General features: G+C 38.6%; 1 protein-coding gene across 4 annotated transcripts; it reads right to left on the bottom strand.

Moving 5' to 3' along the window:
• Positions 1-1418: 1418 nt before the first annotated feature.
• LOC127655343 (ankyrin repeat domain-containing protein 50-like) lies at positions 1419-20447 on the bottom strand. Of its 4 annotated transcripts, XM_052143105.1 has the most exons (6): positions 20214-20447; positions 12745-13010; positions 11706-12423; positions 7463-7710; positions 3139-6759; positions 1419-2881 (listed from the first exon to the last, which is right to left on the bottom strand). In XM_052143105.1, the coding sequence occupies exons 3-5, from the start codon at positions 12173-12175 to the stop codon at positions 3140-3142; spliced, it is 4338 nt and encodes a 1445-aa protein (XP_051999065.1). In that variant the 5' UTR covers positions 12176-12423; positions 12745-13010; positions 20214-20447; the 3' UTR covers positions 1419-2881; position 3139. The 4 variants fall into 4 exon arrangements, with proteins under 4 accessions (XP_051999065.1, XP_051999064.1, XP_051999067.1 ...); XM_052143104.1 differs by having other exon boundaries at positions 1419-6759; XM_052143107.1 differs by having other exon boundaries at positions 1419-6759; positions 11706-12150.
• Positions 20448-26517: the final 6070 nt, after the last annotated feature.

Below are 26517 nucleotides of genomic sequence, written 5' to 3'. Positions count from 1 at the left end.
CCACCTATAAATGAACTCTATAAGAAGTCCTTCATTATAGAAGAATTCCTGAGTTTGCAGTTTATCTGCAAACCCCAAAACCACATCAGCCCAAATAAGGTAAAGACTAGTTATGTCTTGGAATTAAAAAATTTAAATGAAAGAACAAAGATAACAAACTTCCAAAGTAGAAATAACATGCCTCAAAATGTCTCGGCAGTTTGAGAAATGAACATGTCTCAGAAAGGGAGTTCAAAATTGATCTTAATAACATGGTGAAACTCTTGATATTTGAATTTATGAGGCATAGCCTGTTGTAACAGTTACAGTTTTGCCACAATTTCAAGCCTCTGTAGGTAGCTGCATTTTTGGGTTGTGCTCCTTGTGCAAACTATGACACTGTGGTTATAGATTAGTAAGCATTAAAACTGAGCTTTTCTATTAATGACATGGGTCTGGGAAACAGATTATTTCTGTGTGTTTTGAATTTCTGATGAAATGTACCATTGTTTTAAGTATGAATTGTGTGTGAATTTGTGGCTTTGTGTGCAACAACAGTGTCATTTTTCCAGCTGTTTGCTTTGAGGGCATTTACAGTATTGAAGTAGCAAGTACATTTTAAAGGGGTAATTTAAAAAAACACATAGGAAATGATGAGTGTGTACATTATAGAGAGACAAAAAGAAAAACACAGCATAGGATGTACAAACTAGGAAAAAGCTCATGTGTGACATTTTTTACACTTTGAGCATGAAAGAAATATACACCCCAATAAATGAACAGGGACAGAAAACATCTAAATTCTCTAAAGATCCAAGATCTACTTAAAAGTTCTGGATTAGTTATAGTTTGTCCCAAAAGTGTCTGCCATTTACTCACCTTCTTGAGCTTTTCCAAGCTAATGTTCCAGCTGCTCTTCTCCATACAAAGAAAGTGGTTGACCATTCAGACTGTCAAGCTCCAAAAATAACACAATGTACCATAAAAATAGTCCATAAGACTATTGTGCAAATTCTGTAATGTCTCCATAGTCTTGACAATCTGAACTGCCAACCACTTTCATTGTATGGAGAAGAGCAGCATGGCCATTCTGATAATTTTTTTTAAATAATTTGCATTCCTATACACTGCACAACAATGCACAAAAACATAATGTGGCTAAATATTGCGTTTTCATGCAATGAAATGTATGCATGTATCCAACAATATAAAGGTGAATAATTGACAGACATTTTCAGTATACCTTTAAGCTGTTCCTATGATTTCAATGAAACTGTATTTTAATAATAACATAGCACAACACACACCTGAAATGTTAATACAGCACAAATGTGAGTGAAGTAAACTTACATTACATACAAACTCTATATGTGTGAGTGATGCTATATGATCTGCTGCAGGCAAACTAAAAAGCACATATTCATATAATTAACCAGGAAAGTTTAATCATAAACATTGTTTTAATTAGTGCATCTTAATAAAATGTAACATACAAAATAGTATAAACATGATATATTACCTATGGTGAAGTGTTAAATTCACATCACTCTCTCCCATCTTGTTTCCTAGAAGGTTTTTGTGACCACAGTTTTTATCCTTCCACTCAACACTACTTGTCCTCTAATAAGCATGAGATCACACATACCTTCCTTTCTCAATACCTTTTTGTCTTTTGCTTCTCAAACAGTAACTTACTCTCTTCATCCCATTGCCCCAACTGGCAATTTAAAATCTTACATCTGCCTGGCTGATAGGTAAATGATTCACTGTTGACAAAACAGTATGTGTGAATGAAAAACTCAAGCTCCTGGTAAATTTAAGATTCATTTCATCAGGGCAAATGATGCAGATCATGGTAAAGGCATCAGTAGCATTTCCATCAGAATGCGGTTTGGTACAGCTTGATAAACTGTTCCATGCATGGATTTGTCAACACAGTTAGCTAACAGTACTCAGAAGAACCATGCTGGATAAAACAGCTTTAGTGACATGGCAACGCACGATTGGTCACATCTCAATTGTTTTCAGTCTAATCCTAATTTCACAGCACCACAATGGAAAAAGAAACCATTACAATGTCAACATACAGAACAGCACAATTCAGCAACAGATGATGGAACAGATGTAAAAAAAAAGTAGTAACATATATGCAGATCCAAAAATCAAACAGTCCATCAAATTTTGCACATCTTTAAAAGACACAAACATTACTGATCAAGTCATCAAATAACATCTGGCAAACAAAGCCACAAAGCAACAGTTAACATTTTGTAGTGGTATCCATGGGTGTTCTTTTGAAGAAGCCCTTATTGCCCAGCAAGTCCGATCCTGGGTACTTCTGTACATATTTTACCATAAAGGTGTTAACATGTTGGCCTCATTCTTATTAGCTCTTATTTTTCGTCAATATAAAATGAAAGTGCAATTTCTATCATTACCTGGCACTTTTGAACCACATTGTGTGTGAATGACACTGCAAAAAGAAATATCTGTACTGTCTATAACAATTTAGTAATGTCTTTAATTGAAAACCCCTGGGGTACAAGTATGGCGACTTTTGCAAATGCACAATTACAACAGAGGACATATTCACAAGTGTCCCTCTTAAAGTAAATATATTTTCCTGTTATTGTATGTGTGACTATGAGAGAGTGACAGCTGCTCTCTGTTATGATGGGATAAAGAGAAAAAGCTTTGGAATGTACACAGCTTGATCTTTTGAATTCAGGTTCCTCCAGGCTCTCTCTGTCTCTCCTCTCCTTCTTTTGTGCTTTGGGGTCAATGGGTTAGAGAGAGGTGGAAGTCAGTGTGTTATGACTCTCATTTGCCATCCAACTCTACTCTCAAGAATTCCCACACACAGTGCAGTGACTGCCCATACAACCATCACCTCTTTGAAGTCCTAAATGTTCAGATTTTCCAACAACAGACAAAGTTGTCATTAGCATTCCTGACATTCCAAGAGCAGAACATAAAGACTGCAGCTCAAAGCACATTGTACTTCACTTCCATCTGGCATATCTGACAACTCCCTGAAAGGCAACATATATGCATACTATACATCCAAATATGTGAATTATAAAAACATTAAAATACTTTAAATATCCATGAAAAATAACAAATGGTCTTCTATATCAGACACTTCAGTTAATGTCTCACCTCAGAGAGGTGTTTCTCGCTTGTAAAGTGCTGCACTGGTTGGCCCTTCAAACTGCAGCTTAATTGCCTGTTTGAGATTCAGCTGGGGGTCAGTTGTCATGTTAAACACAGTTTTATCAGGTAAGGCACTAACTGAGGAAATAGATGAAAGGTCAGTGGTTGGAGATGTGGATGTCTTTTGAATGCTCCCCCAATTATCTATTTGTGCATGAGATTGAAGATGAAGAGGTGGATACCCCAAAGGGGGGCTTTCCCTATTTTTTGTCTGTCTAATTGGGCCCTCTTGGTTCGGCATTACTCCTAAGGAAGCCATAACTGAGTTCCATTTTAGGTCTACTCCTCCAGCGTGTTTGAGGCTCTTTTCCATCACATTTTCTATGATGTAATGAGTTTTAGGTTCTAAGAGGCAGTCACCATCCCCTGATGATCCAAGTTCTTTTAAGGGTTTGTCTGAGACCAGCAGTTCATTAAAGATGCACTGTTTGTGTGTGGGACTGCCCTTGGGTGAAGCCTTTTGTTTATGCCTTGAAGCTCTGCCCTGAAGACTAGCAGGATTAGAGCCAGCGTGAGGCAAGGTGGAAGGCCGACTACGGGAACGAGGAAGTGAATGTTGCTGTATCTGCTGGATGAAATTTAGGCTGTCTGCAGGTACAGTCTGTGCTGTGGCAAGGGAGTGGCATGTGGAGGACGAGGTCTGTGAGGCAGGCATGGAGTGGAAATGCTCTGCTGTGGAAGCAGGGGAACAGGAGGCAGAAACAGAGGTTGAGGACGAAGAAGTAGGTAGCAATCCATTGACACCCATCTCTCTTGAGCTGAGTGACACCTGGGTTTTTACTGTTGATGAAGGGTAAAAAGTGTTGGGAGCACAACTGCGTGAGAATGGTGTGAGGCCTGTAAAGGGCTTTGCTCCATAGCTCTCCAGAAGTCGCACAATAGTAAAATGACCTTGTTTTCCTGCTACTTTTACTGGGCTGCGACCATAACAGTCCACATTGTCTGGTTCCGCACCTCTCTCTAAAAGCATGGCTACAATTTCAGCATGCCCCTCCTGAGCAGCAATGCTAAGTGCTGTGGCACCCTGTTGTTTGCAGGCCAGGTTGACATCAAGACCCTTAGACCTAAGGAGCAGCCTGCCAGCAGCGGCATGGCCCCTCCATGCCACAGAGTGCAAAGGTGTACGACCATCAAGATCTTGTGCATTTACGTCAGCTCCATATTTCAACAACAGCTCAATACCCTCCAGGTCTCCTTGCCAAGCTGCTACATGGAGGGCAGTTCGTCCTTCTACATCTCTTGACCCTAAAGGGACTCCACCTTTTTCTATGAGCAGGGCTGCCATATCTAAATGGCCCTCCAGAACTAGCAAATAAAGAAGAGGTCTTCCTTCAGCATCTCGGACATCAGTGTTAGCCCCTCTACGTATCAGTAGCTCTACAATCTCCCTAAGTCCCAGCAAAGCAGCTGCACTGATCGCAGAGTGTCCATCATATGCACGATGATCGATGTGCGACTTGCGGTCCAGAAGGAGCCTCACAGTGCTGCAATGCCCTTCTTGTGCTGCCAGAATTAGAGGGCTCCGACCTTCTACATCAAGCTCACCTACACGTGCCATGCTACTGTGCTCTGTCAATATTGCACACACACTTTTGTGGCCCTCACAAGCTGCAGCATGCAATGGTGTCCAGCCCAGGTCATCTTTGTGATTCTCATCCAAACCCCGGTCCAACAGTGCTCTTACAACTTCAACACTACCCCTTGCAGCAGCCAAGCAGAGAGCAGTGCGGCCTTCTCCATCTATGCCATCCACTGCTGCCCCCCAGAATAGCAAACGGTTGACTGTGCAAGCATGCCCCATAGCTGCAGCTGCAAGAAGAGGGGTGATAGCAGAGGGATGAGCTCCAGAGCTTTCATCCACATCAGCACCAGCTTCCAAGAGAAGTTCCACCACTTCCTCATGCCCTTCGTACGCGGCCAGTAGTAAAGGGGTCATTCCATCTCTGTCCTTATGTTCTAGATTAGCATTTCTCTCCAGCAGAAGGCTAACAACCTCTCCATGTCCTCGTCCTCCAGTTGCTGATGGCACACATAAGGCAGCAACAGAGAGTGCAGTCCTGCCATCCCCATCTGCAAAATTAACATCAGCACCAGCATCCAGCAGGATCTCCACTGCCTCTTTGTGACCCATGTAGGCTGCAGCTATTAGTGGAGTACGGCCTTCACTGTCTGAACAGTCTACCTCAGCTCCATGATGAAGAAGGGTTAATAGGATTTCCTCATGACCACCCCAAGCAGCTGCTCGCAAGGCTGTCCGGCAATCTGAATCACAGCCATCTACCTCTGCCCCTGCTTCCAGAAGCAGTCTCACAGCTTCCTTGTGTCCACCCCATGAAGCAGAGCGCAATGCGGTCCATCCTTCATTGTCTGAATGCTCCAGCAGGGCTTGAGCAACAGGACTTTTACTCCCTTGCTCCTGGACCCAGTCCAGCAAAACCTGCAGTACATTCACATGACCTTGTCTGGCAGCAAGTGTTAGAGCTGTCTGTCCCTGGGTGTCTTTCAGCAAAGAGTCTGCCCCACGGCCTAACAGTAATGCAGCTACATCTGCAAGTCCAGCATGAGCTGCAGCTGCTAATAAAGTCCGTCCATCTGATGGATCTGTATGGTTTACACTAACACCACTGTCAAGAAGTGCTTTCACGGAGTCCACCCTTTGCAATACCTGCTGAACAATCCTGCCTCCTCCCCCGACACAGTGAACATGCACACTAGAACTCTTGTTTGGAGAACTGGTTGCAGAGTAAATTCCACTTTTCATTAAGAGCTGTAATACATCTTGCTGAACCAATACAGGTGTTTGAGAAGTATGAGGTGGTGTTGGCACATTAGCAGAACAGTAATTTGTGACAATACTTAGAGCTGGAACCCCAGTCCATAGTAACCACAATGCCAAAAGTGCTGGTTCCCCTATATGGACTCTGCTGTTGATGAGGTGGTGGGCCAGCTGGCATGTCTCTTCTGTACCTAAACTACTGGCTCGAAAAGAGAGGGCCATGGCCAAAGAAAGGTGTCCATCCTTCACACAACACAGAAACTTTTGTGTACAGTATTTAACATCAGATAACCATTCTGCAAAGCTACTGTGAAAGAGGAGTTTACTGCCCCCAGGGCCATCTACAAACAGAGGAGCCAGAGCTGCCATCTGTGACTTAAAGTCTCCGAGCCAAAGGTAGAAATCACGGCTTTTGGCAATAGTGTAGAGCTCATCAGCTGTTAAAAGTTTTGGAGATGCCAAAAGGATATTCAATAAAGGCCTGATATAACCAAACAGTCTTCGAGGAAAGAGTCGTTGACAGAGCCAAAGGTAAAGGCCATTCAATGTGCCCGGAATGTCCCGAATTTCTCTAAGTCCTACTAGACCTTGAGCAACACCATCTAGTACCCGTTCAAGAAACAAGAAGCAGCCACCACTTTTGATGTGCAAAAGATTTAGCATTTCAGCAGTCTCTGGTGTAAGCTGTCTTCTTAGAGCCCCATCCTGGTCAAGTCTCCTCAGGATATATTGCTGTACATCTCGTACAGTCGCAGGTTTCCTTAAGTCATCCAGACACAACTTCCGAAAACCTATAGCATAGAGAGGAAAAAGTTGAGATATGGCAGCAGTGTAATTAAACAGAAAGACAGAAGAAAATCAATGGCTAAAGCATAATCTAAATCCATTCTTTTCATCTCGTGGGCAGAGGTAAAATATGAAGTTCTTTAAGGCTTTTAAGTCAATATGTTAATGACCTTGCATTCACATTTGTTAAAAAATGAAGAAATATTCACACACTCTTGTGAATCTCTCAACTCTGTACTTCAAATGTCATCCACTAAGAGCTAATGAGTATGTGGGACCAGGTTATTTAATCTAGTGGAAAAACAAAACACTACAAAGCCAAGTAATAAACAAAAACAAATTATTCAAGAAATCAGGAGTATATTTTGATAAATGGACAGAATACAAGACAGAAAAATTAAGTCATAAGCTTTAACCAAATGTTTGGGTGGGCATACTAGATGTGGGGAACATGACTCGGCCGTTACTACATGGGTTTGTAAACAGAACATAAAGTCCCTGTATACAATCTAAACTAAAATAAGCAATTGAAAAAATATGATAAGCAATGCACAACCCTCAGAAGAAATTAGTAATAAATCTAGTAATCTCACAAAAGAGGCTACATTATGCTAATAGATAAGTTAAATACATTTTTAATATTAATGAGTGCTTAGTCCAATGTTTATGCCAAGTAGTTTGTGAATCAGGTAGTCCCAATGTTTTTACCTGAGAACATCTTACAAATTGTTTTGCTCTGACGGCGTGCAGAGCAGACCAGGAAGATCCAGTGGGGCAGGAGCTGTATGTGTTTCAGCAGAAGCTCAACAATAGAGGAACTCTGAGTTGTTGCAGCACCTGATGTCAACCCCTCTTCATCCCCATCACCTCCACAACACCCCAAGTCCACTGAATCCACCACTATAAACACACTGTGAAGTGGTGTTTTCAAGGACAAGAGAGGCTCTAATACTGCCCTAAAAGAAAAAAAGAAAAGAGAAAGAGGTTCAAATGTATTATACAAACATATTATGCATAACTGAAACCAGTGCCCCAATCATTTCATACTCTTTAGCCAGAGCTTTGATAGCAAGAGGCTGCTGTGAGTGACAACATTTAAATGGACACCAGAAAGTTGGTTATTGCGAGAACACAGGTTATTGCGAGAAAGCAGCGTATTGTGAGAAAGAGTTCTTGTTTACATGCACTGTATAAGCGGCGGGTACTCTTTACTCCCATATACACGTGGCTCAGTCAGTAAGCAGCTTTCTCCAGAGCAATGTAATTACCCCATGACGCTTGTGTAAATAACAAACATGGTATCCAAGGAAGACTTCACTATTTTTATTTGCTTCGCTTTATTTCCAGATATTCCAGAGTTGTTGCTGTGTGTTACCTTAACTTTCTATTGCAACCTGCGAAAATTGCTTCAATAGTGGGGTTTCCCTTTATGCAAAAATCTAGGATTCCCTCAATGTTTGCTTATACATGAATGTGAGGGACCGTCAATACTTTACAATGGTGTTTATAAATGGGTAGTTTATAGTGTATACGTTTTTCCCACTGTACTCCCAGAAATGCTTTGTTGACTTGTTGTTGGGCTCCATCCTATGTTTGTTATTTGGCCTGTTCCACGCACATGTACACTCTTCAAAAACCTGTTATAACGTTGCGATTGAGTTTACATGGCCACATAAGTATCTTTCTCCTGGAGAAACCTGTGTGTGCAAAACCACTTTATCTTAATCCTTTAAATGGCTTAAGGAAGTCGATGTTCTCGTTTACATGATGTTTCAGAACACCGCTTTCTGCAAATACCCTGAAATAACACACTTTCTTAAGTGCATGTAAACGTGGTCATCGTAAATCACACTGACATCAAGCTTTTAGATATTATGTTAACAGCCCTGATCTTATCTGAACCATGGCCTTGATACAAAGTCTTAATTGAATCAGAGAGTTATAAATAAGAATTTGGGAGAAGCAAGCAAAGGAGGAGTAATCATTTTAAGAACTGGAAGTAGGAAAGACTTGTCATCACTTATGAATAAAATTCAGTTCAGAACTGAAGCAGACCTTTATTGAGTGGGAAACAGGAGAGCAGAAGAGGTGAATTCTTTTGTAAAGAAAATGTAATAGTGTGATCCTTATACAGTTGAAACAGGAATAGTTTACCCAAAAATGAAAATTCTGTTATCATTTACTCACAATTCCAAACCTTTGACTTTTGTCCTTCTGTACAACACAAAAGGCAGAAAGCTTGACAGCTTCAGTCACCATTCACTTTATGGAAAACAGATGCAATGAAAGAAAATGGTGACTGAGTCTGTCAGTTCCTAACATTCTGTCTAAGATCTTGTGTGTTCCACCAAGTCATATAGTTTTGGAACAACATGATGAGGGTAAGTAAATGTAAGGGAACTATACCTTAAATTCATAATTAGGTAGGTAATGTATTTGTAACAAAAACTAAATTTTCTTTCACATCCATCCAATGAACCCCATTAAGCTCTATTATTCTCATTCATTCTTTTTTTGCTTCATTAAATGTCTTCTTACTTGAGGTGTGGCTGTAGAGGCATAGTGACTCAGTGCTATGGAAGCTCAGTGATTTCCTGTTGCTTCCAGGGCATACCGACAGACAGTGAGATGGTGCTGCTTCCTTATCAGTCTCATATTCATTTGTGTGTGTTACTATGAGTTCTCTTATCACTGACCTGACATTGTATGATTGACTTTTAACAAACACTTCAGATCTCATTAAACAAAATTACAGATTGCTGGACCGGACATACAGATATAAGTGCTTGCCTCTAAACCATATAATACCTCTTGATCATACTTAGTTAAAATTACAGGTAAACTATCAACTGCCAACACATTTAAATACGTAGACGATTTCCTGTTAATACATATTATTATAATCTGTCATTTAGAATTTCTCACCATTATTTCTTTACAATTACAATTTAGAATAATCATATTCCATTGATAATGAAGATACACACTTTATTATTTTAATAGTAAAATATAAACAGCAGGTCTAATTTTGTCTATTTTGGTTAAAGGATTCAAAACGTTCCTCTCCCACACTCTTGCCATAAAACGTAAAATAATAAATGTGCTGTTATTTTAACAAACAGCATGCCATTACCTTATCTCCACCACGTGGACTCTCATAATTTGATAAGGTAATGCCCTTTTAACACACTCAGATCACAGCATGCAGTGAACAACCCAATTAATGTACTTCCTGTTTCATTATGTCCACAAAGACAGGCTATGAGTAAACTTTGACCCCAGGATTAGTCACGCTAGTTAAAGTGGTCAAGCTTTTGTGTTACTATTCAACAGTTAAGTGTTAGACTATGTTAGATCATGCAGGAGCCTGAGGGATTGCTTGGTGTGACTTTGTTATCCTTCAGTTGTGAACAACAAGGGAGGTTTTAAGATTTGGTCATGGTCAGGCAGCTGAATATTACAGGAATTGCAGTCCTGCACTAGTTTAGCTAGAATCATTTGCAAGACTTCACTGCCAAAACACAAGGAGTCATAACTTACAATAAGAATGTGCTAAATTGATTTAGTTACAATTTAATTATTTAAATTGCCAGAACATTTACTGATTTAATCTATATTTCACAATAATGTTCAAGAAACTTACCAGGGTAAACAATAAAAGCACTATCTGCAGAGCTTTAAGAACTGGCAAACAAAAAGTCAAAATTATTTTCTATGATAATCGACAGCATGGAACAGACTTAAAGCGTATTTAACCCAGAATAATACTTTTTGTGTACAAATCTAAATGACACAAATACATGTCCTCATAATATTGTCCTCAAAGTGGAAAGCCTTGGTTGTTTGTGTTAAATGAACACTTTACTTGTGGTAATGATATCTTATGTACATCAGACAGCATGTTAGTAAATACAGAAGGGACTGACTCTCACATGTCACCTCTAAACTACTTCTCTCACATGGACCAGAGAAAAACATAACAGCAGTTTGTCAGCATGTGTAAGGGAAATGTGGAATGTGGGCCTGTACCTCATCACTGTAAAGGGAAAAACTGAAGCACTAGTGTAAGCAAACAGTAAACACTAACAGAAGAAAGAAAAAGAAAATGAAAAGAAAGAGTTGTCAGCATGGCAACCTCACCAAGGGCCCCAACTCCACAAACTAGGGGCAAATTTATATGCCTTTGCCATTTTTTTCCTGAATGTTGTAAAAAGCGTCATCCATCTGCACTTAATGTTGGACTATAGTGAAAACTGTGAATAGGCATCATTATTGTGATGAGAGAAGTAAATAAATTTGGCAGAAAAGGAGAACAATGGCCTCTCTCCTGCCTGTCTCCATTCATTTTCGCTACATGTTTTTTTTTTCCCATACAATGAACATGAATGGTGACTGAGGCTACACATTCAGCCTGATATCTCCTTTGGTGTTCCACGGAAGAAAGCAAGTCATAAGGGTTTGAAGCACCATGAAAATGTTCCTTTTGGGGTGAACAATCCATTTAAGAACTTTTCTGGGGCCTGAGACCTTTACAGGCTGGAGATAACTTAAGTAGACTCTGTTAGACTAGAATCACAACATAATGTTTAAGCCATTAAAAGGCCCAGCTGATGTGTAATGTTCCTTGCACAAACAATGTGAAATACAGAGGAAGTGTGTGAGGGAACACCAAATGCAGAGCTCTGTGAAACATCTGGGATTCCTCACAAGAGTACAGAGCAAACATGAAATGCTTAGGGAACTAAAGGCAAACAGAAAACAGTCCAAAGGGACATAGAATAGCGAGTGATTTGTTGCAGAGCAGAGGCAACAACACAACAACATTAAACAGGCTTACATTTTTATAAAAAACAGAAAGGGAGGCTGTTAACTGTTAAAAGAATCGCCTTACTTAGTAGAGCAAAGCAGTGTTACATACAGACCATACACTGTATTACATTAATAAACCAACCTTTTAAAAGTGTCATCAGGTGCTCTTTGGCAGTAAAGGGGCTCCAGGACAGCAGCAATGGCAGGACTGCTTATCACTTTTACATAATTTGGTCCGAGAAGTGGGCTCTCCTTCAGCTGTTCAACTAGCCCCAGTACAAATCTCCACACCTCAATACTGCTTGCATCTTCCCGCTGGCAATAGTGCCAGGCCAGACACCGTGATGCCAAGTCTGCTGCCCTGCATGCTTCTGACTGGGGCCAAACCAGCTCTGTGCAGAGGGCCGTCTTACCGGTTCCAGGGCCCCCTGTCACTAGCACCCCTGGAGAGGCATGAACCGTTCCCTCCACTCCCTTGGTGGCATCTCGTGCCTCTAGACATTTTTGAAGCTTCTCGAGGGCCCATTCACGGCAGTAGAACCGCCGGCCTTGTAACAAGCTGGGTAACATGCCCCTCACCTGGCACTCTGGAGACAAAATTTGACAAACCATGAGGATGCACCTTCTTCCATAGTCCTACATAGAACAAGTGCAGCAGATACTCTTGGGATCTCCAATGCCTGCACTGCAGTTAGAAAAGGCAGATGGCAGTTGTGCTGCATGCAAATGTTTGGTATTGAAAGTTTACGTGAATTAAAATTGAGAATCAGAGAGAGTGTCCTTAGATGACTGTTGACTGCAGGTGTGTTTGTATTTTGCAATGTCATTAAAAAAAGTAATGCTACTAGTTAGAAATTGCCCTGTAAAACAAAACAAACACAAAGCAAGAGTTAAACAGCTTGGCACAACAGTCTGTCTTCTGGTCTAAATGAGGCTTGTTAAAGTCTGTCTATTCCATGTGAGAAGAAAAGATTGAGAGAGAGAGAAGAATGAGAGAGGGTTAGAACATATCTGTCAAACTCCCATGTAAGTGAAAATGTAGCTCGTTTACGCAGGCGAGTCACAGTGCTGACCCATCCCTAAACTTAAATTGTCCTGAGTAATAAAGAAATGCTAGTTTGCGAAAGAGAAAGATTGAGAAAGACAGTTAGCGAAAGAGAAAGAAAACCACAGAATCTTACTTGACAAATACTGTATCTTCTTTTCCCTTTATGTTTTCTCCATGAAAATCTGAATTTCACCTCAAATGTTTTTCTCCTTACTCTTCATGTCTTTTTGTTGCTCCTTTCTTCCTCCTCACAGGTCTTATGGTTTTTCTGTCCGGGCTGAAATCTCCTCCTCCTTTCGCATACTCTCTCTGGGTCCCAGCTGCTTACCGGTTTTTCTGGTCCTTCATCTCCTCCCCTCCTGCTCCTCAACATGTCATAGCATGAAGTGAAATAGCTGACTGAGAGAGAGAAAGAGAGCATGAGTATGGGAGGAGTTAGGGTTTGGGGTCAAAGTTTAAACACAGATGCATGATGTCATTTATTGTAGCATTTCTTTCTCTTTCTTTGTCTGTACACTTTCTCTTAAGAGAGTGAGAACTCATGGACATGCTCCAGATGACTGCAAAATTATGTGGAAGTCATAAAACAAGTAAGAATAGCCTCCACTAAGCAGCTATGAACTTTGTTACAAAAAATACAGTACTGTGAGTGTATCTTTTACACACAACCCAATATCTAAATCACCAAGTACCTAATGAACAACATATGATGGGGGTGGGGTAGTGTTGTGGTTAAAGATCCAGGCTGCCTGCCCAGAGGTTGCAGGCTCAAACTGTTATGGCGGATCCATGAATCCTCTAACCATTGCGCCCTTGAGGGAGGCAACCAACCCTAGATTGCTCCAGAGGGGATTCTCTCTCTAATTACGGTATTGTGTGTTCTTTTGGGTAAATGAGTCAAATAAATAACAAAGTAGCCAAATAATATAGTATATATGTGTGTGCTTTTTAAAGTATTTCAAGAGGATGTGCAAGTGATATGGGACATATCATAAAAAAAAAATCATAAAAATTAAAACATAATATTGCTTTGAATATTTCCGCTGGTTGCCTAGACTTCTAGTTAGTTAGTTAGCTTATTTGTCCCTGTACAGAAAATGGGTTTGCAGCATAATAACACAAACATCAGAAATCATGATTGGCATATATAAACAACATAGACAGTATATAGAAAAAGGGAATAATGAATGGAATGAATGAATGAATGACCAGACCAGATGGTCATCAGTTAACTTCTATTAAAAGAAGAATTTAAAATGTAATTGCTTGAGTGATAAAAGATCATTTGGACCTGTTTTTCATACAACGAGGAACACAATACCGTCGGCCAGATGGTAACAATTCAAAAGCAGAGGCCAAAGTATGCCTCTTGTCACACAATTTTCTTGGCCGATTTCGAATTCCGATTTCTTAAAAGTGTGACCTGCCGATACCGATTTTTTCTGATTCCGATTTTCTTTCTAAGAACTATTATTGACCACATATACAAACAAAATCTACCTTTCTTCAATGCTAAATTTTATTTTCATAATAAAATAAATTATTAAACATTACAATTTCCCCCAAACTGCACTAAGTTACAGGATCTTCTCTCACTTAAACAACTCTCAAAATAAAGTGCTCTGTGACTGGAAAGAGGTAGAAATAACAATTAACTGCAAATGAGTTGCTTTATATAACAGATGTCATTTTCCACTATTTTTATAAATGGACCTTTTTCTCAGCTGGGATAGGCTCCAGCCCCCCGCAACCCTGTACACAGGATAAGCGGTTGACGATGGATGGATGGATGGATGGATGGACCTTTTTCTCTTTATTACTCGTCTAACAAAACAATTCCAAAGATATGAAAAACTGAAGTGTCCAATACGCTCAACTTACGTTAGATGTACAAATATCAGTTGTAAAACTGAACACTGCTTCGGGAACGGCTTGCATACCTGTCAACACTCCTGTTTTTCCCAAAAAAACTCCCGTAATTTGTATGGCCCAAACCACGATATATGAATAATCAAATCAATATATTATTCCAAGGTGGTCCAGTTGCCAGATCTTGAATGAAACACATCCTACTCACACAATCGACACATCATACAAATTACAAATCATTTATGACCACAATCTGGCAACCTAAAACCCATTTGCGCTGTTGATATCTGCGCAGGCAGTAGACGCGGGATGTTAAATCAAGCATCACTGGTAGAGGGGAGGAGAAGACTCAGCTGGTGCTCCGGTGAAAAAAACTAAATATACATGTACATTTAACAACAGCTGGATGGAAGAATTGAATTTCATATCCCGAAGCCATATCGACAATGCCCACGCCTTTTGCAATGTGTGTCGCACTGACTTTAATATCGGACACGGTGGGAAAAATTACGTTAAATCACAACGGCACAATTTGTATGTATTTAGCCTGCCTCTGCCATCCAGCACCCCCCCTCCCCTCTCCCGGATTTGTGTACCCAAATGTTGACAGATAACAGGCTGCGTTGCGTGTGTTACATGACACAAGATTAAACAACTCGGGCAACATGACGACGGAAAGTACCTCATACTCTGTATCGAGGAAATGTATCAGATTTCTGATCCCTCTGTCCTCAACTATGGAGAACAGCTGGTCATCCAGGGCCATGAATTCCATAATTTTCCTCGTAATTGCTTTGGTATTTTCGTTGCTCATACCAAGGAATGATAGGAGAGGCTGCTGACTTGTGGCTGGCTCTGAGCTCTGGCTAGCTTTAGCCGCTTTCACTTTTTAGCTTCTTTTTTAAAATGGGCATTTTCAGCTGGGTGATGGTGTTTTAAATGTCTAATTAGGTTTGTTGATCCGAAAGTTATTGTGGTGGTTCCCCCACGGTTTACCTTGGCCTTACAATTATTACACATTTCGAACTTTATGTATTCTTCACTCACACAGTGAAGATCTCCCACGCCAATGACATGTTTACATGCGGCTCTGACGTTATTGCCTGCGCCGCTGGCAACAAAACGGACCGGCTTGGAATCGGTAAGACGTGAGGCTGACCGGCCGGTTACTGGTCCAGGCCGAGCATGCGGAAAATCGGCTAATTCCGGTCCCTGGCCGGTCGATCAGTGCATCTCTAATTCAAAGGTATAGTTTACTCAAAAATAAATTCTGTCATTATTTACTCACCTATATGTGGAATGACCAAACCCGTATGACTTTTGTTCTTCAGTTTAACACAAAAAGAAGATGTTAGGCAGCAAGTTAGCTTCTGTCACCATTCACTTTTATTATCTTGACAAATTGTTGCCTTTATGTGCTATCGGAATTATTGTAAATAGTTTTCCACTCGGAAGTTGCATATGAACAACTCTCAAGTCGTAATTACGACTAGGGAACTCAAAGATCATTTTGATACCCAAGTTTCTGAGATGGGAGAAGTCGTTAACTTTCAACAAGGTAGAGAATATACATATACAATATACAGAATATACATATACATATCTATTTTCTATGATAATCAGAGTTTTTGTCCTAACCAGCAGTGATGAGTGACGGTACATTCTATCGATTGTTTGTTTTCTATTTTCAGCATTGCGCGGGTTACTGCTGTGAACTGGCACTGGAACAAAAACTCTCAAAAAATAAAGGCTGAGCATAGAAATGCATAAATTCTTTGAATACAAACTCTATACTGACTAGATTTTAAATTATTGTCACATTTTCGACCATTTCAGTCACAGTCTGGAGCCCTGTAAATTTTTATGTGTGCGTTCATACGCAGTTTTGTAAGATACCATCTTGTGAAATATTGAATACATCTTAGAGCGCTCACCAGTGTGTCTCGCACAGCTTTTCACCCATTCATTTGTGATGACGAGCTCGCTGCACCACACGCAACAACAAACCCAACGTGAGAGAGTCATGAAAGTTACTATTTTGAATCGGATCTTTTTCATGAATCACCCAAAACAGATTTACTTTCTTAGCAAATCAGCCATGAGCTCACAACTGGGAGCACAGACATAAGGGTGCCATTTGTATTTTGGGCTTCTTTATAATTAAAAGTCCCGTATTGTGTACCACTTTTTTTATTCTGGTATTTTAATATATATTGGGATTGGAGTGGCACATTAAACTGCTTCTGAGATTTCATTCAATTTGCACTCTTGTAGTCTCTGTGTCTGGGACATCTGTACTGAAACTGAAAGACTGAGGCAATATTTAATACAATTTAAATTATATATATATATATATATATATATATATATATACAAATTTTGACACAGACCTTTTTCACAGACTGTGATTACGTGTTTTACGCCTTATTTAGCAGTGTAAATCTAGCAAACTTTTCATATAATAATTATTTTAAATATTGAGAGTAGGTTTATAACATTATTCTTTGTGTTATATTTCCCTGGAATTAGTTTAAAAAATAATTAACACAGCTTTGAGGGGGTTTCTATTACAGCTGCTGGGATAGTGACAGTAAATTTGGGATCTTCTCCCATCTGACTGTCTTAATCCACCGCTTGATATTTTTTTTCTTCTGGAAAGACATTCAAATGTAATAGAGGATTTTTTATTTGGCTCATGGAGCGAATTGGTTAGTGAAAATATGATTTACTGTGGTTTCCCATTCACTCCCATTCACTGCTGTTGAAGTTTACCCTGCAATCTTTTACTTCGCGTTCCAAAACCCTGAGTGAGAAAAATGTCTATTGAGGGACTTGCACACAATTATTACACAAGGTGCAAACATTCATTGATGCTCAAGAAAGCGACACACTACTATATGCATACTATACTTTATGTATCTGCTATGTAGATTCTGAAGAGCAGTACTAAATAATTTTTTCTATTTATATAAATTATGAAAGGAGTGTGAACATTTATGAAACAAAAGGGAATACAAACATAAGTTTCTTCTCAACTATTTATACACTGTTTATTATACCTCTGATTAATGGGTTATCAGCTGTCTTTCTTTTCTTTGGCTTTTATCTTGTTTCTGAACAGCAATCTAAATCGAGCAATTCTGTGATTTGGCGGCAAAAAAACAGCCATTTGGCTCTTTAATGTTTTAGTTTAGGAGCCAATGTCAAATTTTTAGTCTGGAGCCCTGCTTTAGTCACAGGTTTACCACCTTATATAAAGTATTTAATTATATATTGCCAAGACAGCACAACTGGACACTACTTACAATGTCTGAGGCTCAAAACGCCTATTACTTTTAATCCCTCACCTGTCTATGATTGCAACTGTGACAAATAACACTTTGCTTCAAATATTTTTCTAACGCATTAAACCGTGTTCGAATAAATAGGTAGTTGACATCACATGACACAGAAGTGACAGCACGGTTCTGCCATTATATGTACTACAGTTCACTCAAAGTATTCAGACCCCTTCATTTTATGTTGCAGCCTTAAGCTAAAATGCTCAGTACACATTCCATACACCATAATGACAAAACAAAAAACTGATTTTTGATAACTTTCACATTGAAATATCACATTGACATAAGTATTCAGACCCTTAACTCAGTACTTAGTTGCAGCACCTTTGGTATCAATTACAGCCTCAAGTCTTTTTGGGCATGATGCGACAAGCTTTGGGGATTTTCTGCCATTCTTCTTTGCAGATCCTCTCAAGCTCTGTCAGGTTGATGGGGACTATTAGTGGACAGCCTTTTTAAGGTCTCTCCAGAGATATTCACTTGGGTTCAAGTCCGGGCTCTGGGTGGGCCACTCAAGGACATTCACAGAGTTGTCCCTAAGCCACTCTTGCATTGTCTTGGCTGTGTGCTAGGGTCATTGTCCTGTTTGAAGGTGAACCTTCGGCCCAGTCTGAGAGGTCCTGAGCACTTTGGACCAGGTTTTCATTCAGGATATATCTGTATTTTGCTGCGTTCAGCTTTCCTTAAACCCTGACCGGTTCCCCAGTCCCTGATGCTGAAAAACACCCACACAGCATGATGCTACCACCACCATGCTTGGCCACTGGGATGGTATTGTGCAAGTGATAAGCGAAGCCTCGTTTCCACCAGACATGACACTTGGAAATGAGGCCAAACAGTTAAATATTTGTTTCATCAGACGAGAGAATCTTGTTTCTCAAAGTCTGAGAGTCCTTTAGGTGTTTTTTTTACATGTCTTGCACTGAGGAGAGGCTTCCATCTGGCCATTCTGCCATAAAGTCCAGATTGGTGAAGTGTTGCAGTGATGGTTGTCCTTCTGCAAATTTCTCCCATCTCCACACATGATCAAGCTCAACCAGAGTGTTCTTGGTCCTTGGTTACCTCTCTTACCAAGGCCCTTCTCCCCCGATTGCTCAGTTTGGGTGGCCAGCCAGCTCTAGGAAGAGTCCTAATTGTTCCAAACTTCATCCATTTAAGAATTATGGAGGCCACTCTGCTATTGGGAACCTTTAATGCAGCCGAAATTTTATAAATATTTTGTAGCCTTCACCAGATCTGTGCCTTGAAACAACCCTATCTCTGAGCTCTACAGGCAGTTCCTTTGACCTCATGGCTTGGTTTTTGCTCTGATATGCATTTTCAGCTGTGAAACCTTATATAGATAGGTTTGTGTCTTTACGAATCATGTCCAATCAATTGAATTTGCCAAAGGTGGACTTGAATCAAGTAGAATCATGTAGAAACATCTCAAAGATCATCCAGAGAAATGGGATGCATTTGAGCTAAATTTCAAGTGTCATAGCAAAGGGTCTGAAAACGAATGTCAATGTGATATTTCAAGTTGTCTTTCTAATACATTTTCAAAGTTCATTATTTGCAAAGAATTAATTTATCAAAAATCTGGTTTTTGCTTTGTCATTATGGGGTATGGATTGTAGATTGATGTGAAAAAAATAAATAAAGCATTATAGCATAAGGCTGCATCATAACAAAATGTGAAGAAAAAAAAAATAAGGGACCTGAATACATTGTATATCTAAAACAATTCTAAAATATTTTTTATAATTCTTGTATAATTATTACACAATTTTTCAACCTCGTATTAACTGTAAGACTATGTGAAGTATTTGTACTTGGAAAAAAATGTATCACACTTAAAAACTTAAAAATTATTTATAAGTTTCAACATCATTATATTTTTAACCACATAAATCTTCATGTATTTGTCATCCACCCACATACATTTAGCCGGTTATAAAGAAGATATTACGTTTTCAATTTAATATAAATACATTTAGTTCTATATCACATTATAAAAGCTAAAAACTTCTAATTAGATGCCATTTAATTGACGCAAAGTAATTTATTAAAGAACCAATCCTCCTAGATTAACCTCTGGTTATGGAGATACTTAATCTGACCTTCGTGGGATTTTAACCTACATATTTTCGATTACCACACAGACGTCTAATCATTAGACTACACCAAGTCCGCCGGACTAACCAAAACCAACCAAACCAAAATAAGAACACACACCCGTTGCTTCTCAACTCTAAACACGGCTTCCAAGTGGTCACGTGACTCCGTTGGACAGGTTACAGGTGTCGCATCTTCATCATTCTGACGCCCACCGGAGCCTAATCAGTCTATATAAACAGAATCCTTCATAATACGTTGATGCAGTTCGAATAACGTGCTCTTTTGAACTAACCTCGTAAAATCTTAAGCATGTCAACACATCCACACGCGTCCACTGTCTTCCTCCACGGCTAATCTCGGGGTGAATCCTCGTTCTCCGATGCTCCGATTTCGTGCAGTGGTGATATGCTGAATTTGGTTACATGAGGTTACATTCTTTGCGACCATTCTTTACGTTTTGAACGAACACAAATCGCTTAACGTGTTTAACCCTCCAAGATCACAGACAGCAGCAGTCCGTCGCGGAAGTCTCTATGCTCCTCGAAGTTTTCATGTATTTTGATTGGTTTATTCCGACGCTTTCGTAGCAGTCCACTAGGGGGTGAGTTTTGTCAGTGGAGAAACATCACAGCATCAAACTGTTTCGATAATGCTGTCAAGAACATGTACAGGTCATATTTGACCTCAAAATCAAAAGAAAAGTTGAAACATTTATACATTTCATAGTATAAATACATCGTGGAGACATGCCTTTTTGTTCTAATTTCTTTAGTTTAAGCTGATTTTATTAAAAAATAAAAATACAACGTGTCAGGACAGGATGATTTCTGTTACTGTATATGACAGTAATGAGAATGTAATGAGAATCCTCACTTTAAAAAAATAATGAGAAATACAAACTAAGTATACTACTGTAAATCATCCTGGTTCATTAAATGAATAGTAATAAAAGTAGTAATAATAATGGGATTTATTTACCAAAATAAATAGCTGACCTCAGATTTGTTGAAATCACATTGGTTAAAATTTCACCTCATTAGCTAGCAAATTTTGACATTTGTCTCTCTGCAGAGTGTAGACAATTGAGAATGCTTAATGTTTTGACCTCTCTGGCTCATTTACAGTTATGATCCAACAATAACCTTTTTCTGAGATGCACTGGAAATCCTCTGCTGTGATTTTTGCATTTACAATTCAAGGCCAGGAATTCAGAGGATATTGATTTGGGAAATATCTTTAAATGAACCAAACACAATTTCTGTATATAGCTAAATGTTGCTAATAGTATGTAGACAGTTTCCTATGCATATACAGTCAACAGAGCATACAGTAGAATAAACAGAGATTGGTATTGAGTTTGATTTTAGATGTAATAGTTGAAATTGTTGAATCTGGGTCTGAGTACACATGAATCAATTTCCCTCCCACACAAGACTATAACGCTGCATATTGTTTGTTGCCCCAAGCAACTGCTCAATATTATAACTAGAACAGATATATTTTCCAAAGAGAATAAAACAAATATGGTTCACCTCACCAAGGATCAAATCTAACACAAGGCTGTGTAAACATTGAGTAAACAAGTCCAGACATGCCAGAAATGAGATTGTCATTGGGCATTAACTGGCTGGATCTGACTGTTGTGATTGAATACTTATGCAGCCAATGCAAGGCTGCATACAATGTTAAGACAAGTGAACACAGTTGTTTACTGTATTTTGTAATATAAAGGGGGCCCAGACCAATATACTGTCAGGGGTCCCAGAATTCCTTGCTATGGTCCTGTATAAACTGACAGAACAGTGTCTACAAATGTGTTTGTTGTATCCTGTTGATGTTAACTTTCTTTTATATGAGAGCACCCATTACCTGCTCTTCTATTTGCATCTTCGAATCCCAAATGTAGACTTCTTCTACAGGGAAGTCTGTCTAGTGAAGAACGGTGACACCAGCATACTAGTCCATATTCCATCATGAGCAGGGGCGAAAATTTCATCAAAATGTTGGGGGGGACAATAAACATAACAATTCTAAAGAGCAATTTTTGAAGGGGACACCAAGGTTTTTTTGGTGTTGCCCCATTTGCATTTGTATTATTTTATTTCTTAAACAATTATTTTAAGAATATATAATTATATTATTTCCAATACACATATTTTAATGATATTTTAGGGGGGGACAAACCTCAGATGGGGGGGGGGGTCCTGACCCCCCCCGCGATTTCCGCCTATGATCATGAGGACCTTCATCTAAAACAAAACATATACTCTATGGTAGTTACCAGCAGTGGTACATATTTCAGCATAGTATGATCTAAATCCTCCTCGGGTATAATGCTGGTGTGATTATTTGGGTCAATTAAAATGCATCTATATACATGATTTTTGCTCTGTTTGTCCTTTTCACTTTGTATTTCTGATTTGCTTTTTTTTTAACCTTAAGCATGTTACCAAACTGCCCGGGGTGGACATTATACTTATCACTCTTTACTTTCCATTTTAACTGCCTTTTACTCTCTTTGTTGAGAACTTCAATCTGAGTAGCACAAATTTTGTAACATAAAAACACAATCTTATTATGTTTTTATGCACAGGATCAATCTTTCTTTTTAGGTACAACAATGTTGCTAAAAAAAAAAAAAGGAAGCTATTTTTTGTCAGTTTTCCCTTTAGTACGGTTAATATTGATTTTCAGCCATCTGTGTGTTTATGATAATATGTCCATGTTTACGTGTAGGTGTATGCAGTAAATAGCTGTATTTTCTACATTTACCCCTAGACACCCCCAATCTCCCCCCACCTCACAGGGGTATATAAATCATCCAGAGCTCCATCTTAAATTGAGGTATTTTTCCACTGAAACCAGAGGAACTGCTGACTAGGCAGGTGTTCGTCCGAATTTTTCCCTCTTTCCCTGAGCTCCACTGCTCCCTCGTGAGTATATACACACAGACACCTATAAACATATTGTATGTCCAATGTTTATGTAAACAAAAATACTACATACAGTATTGTGCACAGAACACCTATCGATCATATATCGTATATGTCTCAATTTAACATACAAATAAGAATATTAATTTACTCTATATGTCAATACATGAACAGATTGGTATATTAAACATCTCATTTGAATTCAGTCTGCACTATTTCACTTTAATGTGCAATATCCATTTCACTTTAATCATTTACATTAATACATACATTTTGCTCTATAAAGCGTACATTTTTTACCTCAATCCTCTGTCCCTCTCTTGAATCTCTCCTTGAACCCTCTTTACCTTGGATGTTCACCACACGCCCTTACAGAATAAATCTCATTCTTCTTTTTCTACTCCCCATTGCAAATCTTTCTATACACAGTCAAATCCTAGCTGTCTCCCTCTTAGTCTGTCTTGTTTTTCATTTTGATGTGTAGTGTAGCATTGTAGTTCAATGATATTCACTTGAATAGAGTTACCAAGCTACCAGAACAGATATTTTATTGTCCCGAATAAATTGTGCTGGGTTAATGTGTTTGGTTTTGCAAGATCATCCTGCAGAGTATGCTAAAGATCACCATGAGGCCAAGATTAACCGCTGTGATTGAGTTGAGTTTGATGCCGTTGTGACAGATGAACACAGAGTCATTTATTTCTTCAAGGGTGAGATGATACGAACTTTAAATGGCAGCACTGTCTCCCACTTTGAATATATTTTTTATGATTTACCTGTATTCAGTTTGCTCAACCATGGCTCATAAATGTAGTGATCAAAGATGTTTGTTTAAATAAGTTTTAATTTTATCAACATAAAAAAAAGACCATGTCAAGCCATCAAATCAATACACTCTTAGGTGAAAGCCCACTAGGGGGCATCAGTAAGCTTCCAAGGGGGCCTCAAGATCACTTCAAATCAAAATTCAATTAAAACTCCATTTAAATGCTGAAATTAACTAAAATAATGATGTAGGCCTATAACATACAGTCTGACAGTTCCTGAAAAATCTGCAGTCACAAAATTAATTGTGATATGTTTTTTAATCTATTGAGACTCCTAGCTTCTGGGGCTTCGGATAGAGAACCATTGAATTATTTAACATTCTCCCTATATCTAATGTAGTATTGTGAAAAATGACATGGCTTCCAACAACCTGCACTGCAAGTGAATAAGGAGGCCTTAAAAAATATTGATGCTGCATTCCACATGCATTATCCAACTTAACCTCTTACCATAACCACATGTTCTTCTTTCATGAGGGTATCTGTTATTGTTGCAACTGTGTTGCCGGATGCTTTTAGATACTTACAAGCCATACTCATACAGTTCTATGCTAAAGTCTTAGGCTATATGTTTCACAAAAACTTGTCTTAAGATGGTTATTTTGTATCTTTTGCTTTAGTGTGTCAATAAATATCAATGTGAGATTTCCAGACATTATTTCTGCAAATGCACTCTTGAAAGAAAAGAAAAAACCTAAAGAGTTCTATTGCTCGCTTCATATGTGGAATCCCTGCAAGGTTCTATTTTGAGCCAAGTGAAAATGTTCTATATATAATAATTTAAGGGTTCCCAACATGCAACTGTAACATTTGGTTTTTGATAAATGATTTTTTTGTTTGATTACCATTAGAACTTTTAATAAGTATGCTAATTAAATAGTTAATATACTGTATCACTAAGAAAGTAAAATAACCATATAAAAGACATGTAAGTATTATAAAGTAAAGCAATTTTAATAGTTTGTTCAGTATTAACAACAATGCAAGCAATAATTAACACAATTCATAATGCAAGAATTTACTTAAATTCACATGTTTGTAAAAAATAAGGTAATAGTTTATTAGTAGTAGCCTAATATTATTTATATAAAAATCATAAACAATACATGATTTAACATTAACTATAAGTTTATAAGTTTAAACCTAAATTAAGATTAATAAACAACAACAAGTCAAAATAAATAAAAATAAATGATCAATGAAAAGCTGTTAAACAATTTTAGCACTGGGGCAGATACAGAATCGTTTTGTTGGTCTGACAAACAACAAATTAAGCAAAACTTATCAGGGCTGGAGTGGCTATTCGAGAAGATCGGGAGAATTCCCGCTGGGCCCTTCAAAATGTGTATCATACGATAAAACCCTCTTAAAGAGACAGTAACCATTTTGCCTTTGTCCTGAACATTTACATTCCAAGTAAAAGAAAAGTACAAATGTATTATTTTTAGTCTTTAATTTCACTCTTATTGTTGTAAAATGGCACGTTTTTGAATGGCATGTAAAAATTTAAAAACAATCACTCAACTTTTATTGTTTCACTGGATCTGTTGCTATTTTAATTATATAAAATTGAAAGCAATGACAATTTATAGTGTGAGCCTGTACGTCTTGAAATATTTATAAACAGTTAGTTATGTTATTGTTTGCCTAGAGAGCCTTTAAAATACACTTAGTTTACCCCAAAATGATATTTCTCTCATAATTTACTCACCCTCATGCCGTCCCAGATGTGTATGACTTTCTTTCTTCTGCTGAACACAAACTAAAATTTGTTGGGGGGCAATATGCATGAAATATGTAAATCACCAAAAAAGATGAACCCTTAAGAGAGAAGAGCTCTTATGAATGTGGAGATTTATAGTAAAACATTTCTTAATTATTTATCTGTTTCTCACTGCTTCTCATTTACTTGCATTGAATGGACTAACAGAGCTGATATATTCCTCTAAAAATCTTCATGTTAAATAATTTTCAAGTAATTTCATATATTGCATATTTTTGCTGTAAACTTATTTTATTGTTATAATTCCCTTTTGGGTATGGGCCGATTTGGACATGATATCTTGGGCTGAATATGAATCCCACTTCGGCCCTGGTAACATTAAAACCACTGTAAATGAAGATTTTCGAATCTTCCTTTATCCTACAATATCCCTGTCACTATCAATGTACTAAAAAAAGTACACACTGAAAGTGAATTGACTAAAGACAGTGATTTGGTGCCTCTTTTTGTTGGTACAACAATGTGATTAGCTGACCGCAGGCTTCTGGTGGAAACGTAGCCCTGCAGGAAGGATTTGAGGTAAGCTGGAGCAGATCCAGTGACTGTTCTGTATGCCAGCTTTAGAGCCTTGAACTTGATACGTGCAGCAATTGGCAGCCAGCATAAAGAGACAAGGAGTGGTGCAACATGCACTCTAACAAGACAAGTTTTGTTTGAAACATTTTGATTAGAGAAAGGAAAAGCAAAGAAACCCCTGCAATATTACAGCGGTTTTAATTAACAAAATACGAAACCAACAAACCAACCATACCTTTTCTCAGAAGTAACTTCATTTGTCGATTTTGTGATTACTTTAAACCAACATAAAGTAATTATATACAGTTGTTGTAGATAGGAGTGGCACGGTGGCTCAGTGGGTTGCACTGTCACAGCAAGAAGGTCCCCGGTTCGAGTCCCAGCTCACCCAGGGTCTTTCTTTGTGGAGTTCTGTTGCATGTTCTCCCTGTGTTCGCATAGGTTTTCTCTGAGGGCTACGATTCCACCATAGTCCAAAAACATGCAGGTCAAGTGAGAGTGTGAATGTGTATGTCTGTGTGTGTTAGCCATGTGATG

The sequence above is a fragment of the Xyrauchen texanus genome, chromosome 14, assembly GCF_025860055.1.
Source record: "Xyrauchen texanus isolate HMW12.3.18 chromosome 14, RBS_HiC_50CHRs, whole genome shotgun sequence".
NCBI classification, from domain to species: domain Eukaryota; kingdom Metazoa; phylum Chordata; class Actinopteri; order Cypriniformes; family Catostomidae; genus Xyrauchen; species Xyrauchen texanus.
Note: the sequence above shows the minus strand (reverse complement) of the source record. Positions and strands in the feature narration are given on the sequence as shown.